Source organism: Carlito syrichta, unplaced genomic scaffold (genome assembly GCF_000164805.1).
Source record: "Carlito syrichta isolate Samal-C Ts95f unplaced genomic scaffold, Tarsius_syrichta-2.0.1 Scaffold100633, whole genome shotgun sequence".
Classification (NCBI taxonomy): domain Eukaryota; kingdom Metazoa; phylum Chordata; class Mammalia; order Primates; family Tarsiidae; genus Carlito; species Carlito syrichta.
Genome location: NW_007044729.1, coordinates 153,850 through 162,430, shown reverse-complemented (window position 1 = coordinate 162,430; position 8,581 = coordinate 153,850). Strand labels below are relative to the sequence as shown.

The 8,581-nt window shown below is 39.7% G+C and overlaps 1 protein-coding gene across 2 annotated transcripts in view; it reads right to left on the bottom strand.

The window, feature by feature from the left end:
- Positions 1-323: 323 nt before the first annotated feature.
- Positions 324-8,581, bottom strand: part of PLEKHA5 (pleckstrin homology domain containing A5) — a 143,797-nt gene continuing 135,539 nt past the window's right edge. The window contains exons 28-30 of one of the 2 annotated variants that reach the window (XM_008064322.1): positions 6,713-6,858; positions 3,771-3,876; positions 324-1,180 (exon numbers count right to left, since the gene is read on the bottom strand). In XM_008064322.1, coding sequence (XP_008062513.1) covers positions 3,782-3,876; positions 6,713-6,858 — 241 coding nt within the window. In that variant the 3' untranslated portion in view covers positions 324-1,180; positions 3,771-3,781. The remainder of the gene's footprint in view (positions 1,181-3,770; positions 3,877-6,712; positions 6,859-8,581) is intronic. The other variant, XM_021715462.1, reaches the window with a different exon arrangement.

The following is an 8,581-nucleotide window of genomic DNA, read 5'->3' as shown; positions in this document are numbered from 1 at the left end:
CTTTCTGAAATGTGGAAACAGAAATTCAGTAGAATACTTCACAAAACTAAATTTGTCCCATGGTGATAAGCAATGGACTTAGAGAAAAAGCCAGGAAAACTATACTCTGGTTAAGATTCTGTCATTAAATGAAATTGTGGCCAAGTCAATTTATCTCTCTGAGCCTCAAGTTCCTGAACTTTGACACGGGAGGGATAGACAGACAACGGTCTTTTATGATGCTGTCTAGGATTATAAGATTAACAGTACTTTTTCTTCTAGAAGTTGGTGGAGTCCCAGACTTTCCATTTTAGATGGAAAGAACAAAATTCTTATACAACTGATTTAAGAACATCAACATTTATTTAACATGATAAAAAAGAAATGAGATATGAACATTTGCATTTAAACAATAGTAAGTAGCCTTTAATACATTACATGTGCTCATTGTATAATATATACACAATGAACATAATTACATTTGTACACAAACTAAGTACTGGATCTGAAAACCTGCTTATTGCTGTACACATCTATTCCAATGAAGTATAAGCCCAGTACTTCAAAATACCTACACTTTTAAATTTTTTTTTTTAAGAAAAGATAAGCGATAACATTCTAAGCTGACAAGAGTGTGGCAGTAACTGCTGACATTGCAATCTGACTGAGAGAGAATTATAGCAGAAAACGGGACATACTTCACTTAGCAATAAGATGGCACATTTTAAATATATATATAAATTTTTTACAAATTAAGTGTAAAACAAAGCACTGCAGTAGCCAAAATGGGAAGAAAAAAAGAAAAACAAGCTTCATTGGAAATAATAACTAACTTTATGTACTGAAAAGCAAAAAGAAATATAAATTCACCTAGACTTAAGAAACATCAGAAACTGGAAATCAGCAACTAGGTAGGCTCTGGCTATAGACCGCACATTAAGAAGCACCTTTACTTATGTGCTCTGAAATCATAGCAGCAAGCTGGTGTCAGAATAATAACCTGGAGATTACGGAGTGTATGTATGGGCCATTAAAGCTGTTTTGGAATAAACATTTTCCAGAAGTGGTAAAATGATGCTCTGTGGTCAAAAGCATCAGAACTATGAATTTCATAGATTTAAAATATACTGTACAATATCTTCTTACATTGCCGAAGGTTTGTATCTCTAGCTTTGAATGGTTTCAACAGAAGTCAGTAGAGCTGAAAAACAAGAGAGGGGAAATTACTTTGACGCCTGCAAAGTTAATGAATTACCATTTCCCAAAGTAACTAAGAGTGACATTCTGTAACAACAGAACTGACAGGCGTGGCCATGAAAATTCTAAAACATAATATAATTAAAGGTCATTGTTCTTCATTTCCATCAGCTTAATTCACAAGGCAAAGAAACGTAATGCAATTAAATAGCAAGCCAGAATTAAAAATGTACCCAAACTTGTGGCTGAATCCAAAAGAACAAAAAAAGAGCAAAGATGTGCATAACTCCACTAAAATATGCAATAATATCTTGAGCTGCCTACGCAGCAGTGTCACTTGTAAAGCTGTCCTAAGTCGTGCCAAAATTATTGGCTCAGAAAGATGACATATGCACAATACAAGTTTGCATGCCACTAGTTGTTTGTGGTGGTTGCATGCCATGGGACTAGAACATACCTGGCAATATAATTGTACCTCATTACAGTATATACTGCTACTGGCTCTTGGAATAAAAGGAACACAAAATAAAATCCAGTAACAACTTAAGGAACCTGGAAGTGTACTTCAGTTTTAACAATGAACATCCTTAATTATTGGAATGGTCTGTGTACAATGAATTACGACCTGCTTATTAAACCAAAAAATAACATCAAATATACATTAAGGAATGGCCCCTTAATGTACATTTCTCTACTAAGACAGACAGAGGTCATCTATCAATGATGCATGGAAGAAATCAAATGAGCATAATGTTTATTTTTCCTATGCCTGGTGCTATTCTGTTAACAGTAGCAAAAATCACTTCTAAACATGTTAAGTTAAAAGTTTAAACACATGAGTGACAGAGGCAAGACACAGATAAGACTGTAATAAATAGAATGTTGGCGACTCTGCAGTGCGCACTTCAATCCTGTAGAGATACCACACAAAAGTCTCTTTTAGTTGGGCACGGTGGCTCATGCTTGTAATCCCAGCACTTTGGGAGGCCGAGGTGAGAGGATTGCCTGAGCCCAGGGGCTTGAGACCGGCCTGGGAAACTTGGGGAGACTTCACCTCTACAATAAAAAAAAAATTAGCAGGGCGTGGTGGCACACATCTGTCATTCCAGCTACTTAGAAGGCTGACGCGGAAGGATCAACTGAGCTCAGCAGGTCGAGGCTGCGGTGGCCATGAGCATGCCACTGTACTCCAGCCTGGGTGGCAGATTGAGACCCCTCCCCCCCAAAAGGAAAGCCTCTTTTGGGTTCCAGATAAACATAATCTCAAACATAAGTTACAAATAGGATAACATGAATCTTTCCAGCTAAAAAAAAGGACACAGATTATAGCTGCTACAAAAAGGTACGAAAGAAAGTACATTCTAGAAAATAGGCAGTACTGGATAAACTTAGTCAAGTCGGCTGGGCATGGTAGCTCACGCCTATAATCCCAGCACTTTGTGAGGCCGTGGTGAGAGGACTGCCTGAGCCCATGGGTTTGAGACCAGCCTGGGCAACTTGGTGAGACCTCATCTCTACAATAAATTAAAAAAAAAAAAAAATTAGCTGGGCATGCTGGTGCGTGGCTGCGGTTGCTGGAAGTGTGCCACTGCCCTCTAGCCTGGGCGACAGAGTGAGACTCTGATTCAAAAACAAAGACAAAACGAAACAAAACAAACTTAGTCAAGTTGAACTCGTTTAGTTTGAGAATCTAGAAATCAAAGACGTTAGTAATAATGTCCATCATGTCTCGTATGTTTTTGCTGCTTAAAATGTTTAGAAATTGGTGGAAATCCTAAAGCATCAACCATCTCTAGATATGGGAGACACCAGTGAGAAAGGAAATGAAGCGAAAGGCACTAACACAAAATTCTCACTCTATACCACACAGATTTCACAATAAGTTAAAACAGTGTCTATAAGTACAGAATTATAGGTAAAAATGGGCAATTGTCTACAAAGTCCAAAAATAAGAATTTAGAATATAATTCTCAATTCTAAGTCTATGCTCTAGGGAAAGCTGTTCAAGAAAAGCTTTTTCCTTCTCCCCGATCCTATCCCATGACTTTTTTAGTAACCAACTCCTGACTTAAAAGATTTAATTATTTCGAAATGATTTCAGCTAGACCTTAAAGATTCTAATATTCCATCAAGTTGGCTGTACTATAAACATATCTTTGTCCTTTAAAATAATTAACAAATTCCCAATTAGAAACTTATTTTACACTAACTGTAAAAAACATTACAAACTCAACATGGAATGACTTCAACAGAATTCTCAGGTCTGACTATCGAAAGGAACGTTGAGTGGAAGCACAGCTGCAAGACACTGGGAGGCTTGTCTTGGCGTGGTCAAACCCTCCAAATGTTGCTGTTTTTACGGATGATGAAATAAGAGACAGAGAAAATGCTGTCACATAGCAAATCATTGGAAGGGCCAAGGCTGGAAATCGGAGTTACCGCCTGGTTCCAAGACATGGCCTGCTTGTTCTGCCAACTATCCCTACATACAGGCCAGAATTAATCCCAGTTGTGATTCCCTAAACCGACAGATGAATAAAATCTGAGTAAAAACCTCTAGCAGTAGAGCGCACATGCAAAGAGAAATGACGTACTTCTCCTGAGGCTACACACACATGAAATGTGATCCCTCTGTAAGCTGCGGCTGGGTGGATGGAACTGGTGATGCCGAAGACTCAGGAGACGGGGACGGACTTTTCACTAAAACACACCAAGAAAATGGGAGAAGGTAAAAATCTGGAATACACACTTGGAGAAGTAAATCTGATGCTGTGATCCCACAACAAATGCAGCATGTTTTCGGAAGGACGAAAGAACTGTATTTGGTTCTGTTGTGATTTTCTAATCTGGCAGCTAATTATTCAGTATGAATGTCTCCTGAAGACTGTTTAAAAATTCTTTTTTTTTTCCTTTCGCTGTGAGGTTAATTTTCGGGTGTCTATCAGTGGGTGCCATTGAATCATTTCTAGTTCAACACAGCTAATACTACAGACAATTTATTTTATTTTATTTTATTTTACTTTTGAGTTGGAGTCTCACTCTGTAGCCCAGACTGGAGTGCAGTGGCCACTCCGGTCACCGCAGCCTCGACCTGCCAGGCTCTGGCGATCCTTCCGCCTCAGCCTTCCAAGTAGCTGAAACTACAGGCTCACGCTACCACACCCGGCTCATTTTTGATTTATTGTAGAGATGAGGTCTCGCCAAGTTGCCCAGGCGGGTCTCGAACCCACGGGCTCAGGCAATCCACTCACCTCAGTCTCCCAAAGGCACGGGATTATAGGCTGAGCCACTGAGCCCGGCTACTACAGACAATTTAAATGTTGTGGATTTAACACTACCACACCACTTTGATCCATACCTGCTGCACAAAAACCAAAAGTGACCAGTGAGGATTAAAAAAAAGTGGAACAACTGTGTACACTGCCTTTTAAGTGACAGAGGCCAAGAAAAAGGCGTAGTATTTGTTACACGGGAACATGACTGATGATATAAATTTGTATATGTATATAAGAGACAGAAAATGCTCCATGCAGCTCTTCCTAAGAATAGTCCTGAATAACTGAATTTCTTTTTTTTTTTTTTTTGAGTCAGAGTCTCACTTTGTCACATAGGCTGGAGTGCAGGGGCATGTTCATGGTCACTGCAGCTTCGACTTGCTGGACTCAGGTGATCCTTCTACCTCAGCCTTCCAAGTAGCTGGAACTACAGGCACATGCCACTATGCCTGACTAATTTTTTGATTTATTGTAGAGACAAGGTCTCACCAAGTTGCCCAGGCTGGTCTCGGCTCAGCCTCCCAAAGTGCTGGGATTATGGATTTAGTCACCACATCCAGCCGAATAATTGAATTTCATTGTTCTTACTCTTCTATAAGAGGTCAGGGTTAGGGGGATAACTAGAAATGGTCTTTGCTTATGAACTATAGGAAGCAAAGCTGATAATATGTACTAGTAGTATGATTCCCCATTCCTACCCCAAAACACCATAAAGCAAGAAAAAAAAGAAAACATTTGTAGAGAGTCCAACAAATATGAGACAACTACACAGATATGTCATGGATAACAATTTTCTACTACCCAGAACAGCCAGATGAGGGTCACAACAGAGGCTGGAGGAAACAAATTCATTCTATACTTTGAATATTAAAGCTCCATGGTTCCCAAAGTGGCAGGTTTGTAAATACTCTGAGAATCTAGTCCTAAGGACAGATACATTTTCCAAGAACTGAAGGATTTCCTTTTTTTTTGCTTTTTTGAGTTGGAATCTCACTCTGTGCTCAGGCTGGAGTGCAGTGGCACACTCACAGCCACCGCAGTCTTGACCTGCTGGATTCAGGCGATCCTTCTGTCTCAGCCTTCCAAGTAGCTGGAACCACAGGCATGTACCACCACACCTGGCTAATCTCTTAAATTAAATTTATTGTAGAGATGAGGTCTCACCAAGTTGCCCAGGCTAGTCACAAACCCCTTAGCTCAGGCAACCCTCTCACCTCTGCCTCCCAAAGTGCTGGGATTACAGGCGCGAGCCACAATGTCTGGTCTGAAGGACCTTTTTTTAAATGTATAAGAACAATAATTTCAATTTATTAATTTATAATGGGAAATAGACTTATTTAGTAGATCAGTCACTTCTGTTCACTGATCATGACATTCTTCCCAATAGACAAGTTTTAAAAAAATTTTAATTATTTTATTGCAGCATTCATCATGTTACTTTTTTTTGAGTTGGAGTCTTACTCTGTTGCCCAGGCTGGAGTGCAGTGGCACACTCACAGCCACGCCAGCATCAACTACAGGTATGTGCTACCATGCCCGGCTACATTTTTTACATTTTTGTTACATTTTAAAATGTTTTTTTATCCTTTATTATTATTTTAAAATTTTCTTTTTTTAGCCAGGCATGGTGACTCATGCCTGTAATCCTAGTACTTTGGGAGGCTGAGGCGAGAGGATTGCCTGAACTCAGGGGTTTGAGACCAGCCTGGGTAACTTGGCACGAACTTGTCTCTACAACTAAAAAAAGAAAAAAAAAATTAGCCGGGCATGGTGGTGCGCACCTGTGGGTCCAGCTACTTGGAAGGCTGAGACGGAAGGATCGCCAGAGCCCAGCAGGTCGAGACTGCGGTGGTTGGGATTGTGCCACTGTACTCCAGTCTGGGTGATAGAGTGAGACTCTGACTCACACACAAAAAAATTCTTGTTTTGAAATTAAATTTTATCTTAGATTCAGAGGTACATGTGCATTTGTGTTACATGAGTAGGATCTTCTTATGAGAAAAATTTACTGTATGTATTACAATTAAAAGCAAAACCAAAACCAACGAGCTGATCTCCAAGTAGACTCTACGGCAGATTCTGAGCCTTTCCTTCCTTTGTCCAGTTGCCTCCCTCCTGAGGGGACACTTAGCGGGCAAAAGTTGATTAACCTGCAGTCAAGGTACTGAAGTGACTTCCTTGTTAGAATCTCCACATGGAAAATAAATTTAGAAGTTCAGAGGAAGGACCAGTAAGAAAATTACAAAATGTGTAATATCTACCTGCCACTGTTTGATTTCCTCTAGAAACCTCAGGAGTTGATTCATAAGAAGTAACAGTTTCTTCCTGTTCATGAATATTATCCTTTATATTTTCTTCAGGGTGGCCTGCTGGTTTATGATTTGTGATCTGTGTCTCATCTGAAGGGCTAATAAAAAATAGATTGATATTTTAAAATGTGTTATTATAGACTACAACTAATACTTTCTTCAAATTTATAAACAGTTTTAACCATATAGAAAAGATGCTACCACCTGTATATAACAACTGCTAACATTTTGCTTGTAATGAATCTTTTCTTCTTTTTCTTATGGAAATTTCAAGACAAAAAAATTAGAACAAATAGTAAACCTGTACAATTAGCTTCAAAATTACCCACACTTTGCCAAACTTAGTTCATCTAAACTCCCAGGCTCCCACTCCCTAAACTATTTTAAAGCAGACTCCAGATAAGATACTTAATCTGTAAATACTTCACTATGTATTTTTAATATGATAATGCCATCAAAAATCCAGTCAGTGCTCACATTTTCCTGATTCCTCATAATGTCATTTTAGAATTGTTTGAATCAGGATCCAAACAAAGTCTGACAAGTCTCTCTCTCGCTCCCTCTCTTTTTTTTAAAGTCGAGGTCTCACTATGTTGCCCAGGCTGGAGTACAATGGCACAATTGTGGCTTACCTCAGCCTTGACCTCCTGGTCTCGGGAGATTCTTCCACCTAAGTCTCCAGAATAGTTTGGACTATAGGCATGCATGACCACCTGCAGCTACTTCTTAAATATTTTTTGTAGACAAGATCTCATTATGTTGCCTGCGCAGGTCTCAAACTCCTGAGCTAAAGTAATCCTCCTGCCTTTGCCTCCTAAACTGCTGGGACAGGCATGAGCGACCTCATGTGTCTGTGACAAGTCTCTCTCTCTCTCTTTTTTTGGTCAGGGTCTCACTCTGTCGCCCAGGCTGGAGTGCAGTGGCACGCTCATGGCCACTGCAGCTTTGACCGGCTGGGTTCAGGACTATCCTTCCACTTGAGCGGTCCAAGTAGCTGGAAGTATAGGCACGTGCCCTACCATGTCCAGCTAATTTTTTGATTAAATGTAGAGACGAGGTCATGCCAAGTTGCCCAGGCAGGCCTTGAACCACTGGAGTACAATGGTCTTGAGCCTCTGCCTCCCAAAGTGCTGGGATGACAGGCGTGAGTCACTATGCCCGGCAAGTCTCTTAAAGCTTACTTTAATGTGAAACAAACTGCCACACATCCCTTTTATTCCCTGCCATTCATATGTGGTTTACCTGTTTAGTTTACCACATTCTGGATTTTGATAACTGTAACCCTCATATTTTCCACGTAGTGATATGATTTTGAGGCTTGTTTAAATTTAGGTTTTGAAGGGATAAGGGGCTATAAAGCTAGGTATGTGCCATGCATTATCAGACTGCTTCTTTTTGTGATGTCAAAAATGATCAATGAGTTCAGAGTTTATCAGCTTAATTCATTACAAAGTCCCCCTGTCAGGTTTTCAGTAGCTACTGAGAAATATTGTTCAAATTCGTTATTTTACTAGGGTTAGAAAAGCAATAATATTCTAAATCTCTCACTTGAAATTCTTCTGAAAAGAAAGTTTCCAGTTTCCTCAAACTATCTGGTTACAGTTTGTTTGGGGAAAAAGCATAATGGATATTTGATTCTTTCCCTTTATGTACTGGGTTTTGGAATAAAAAGTTAATTTCCTAGCATCCTCAAAAGAGGCCAACAAATTTTGATGCTGTTGTATCATTATGAACTCAACAGTTTTTGATATACTGGAAAGGTTTTTTTTTTTTGAGTTGGAGTCTCACTCTGTCGCCCAGACTGGAGTCAGTGGCCGCTCC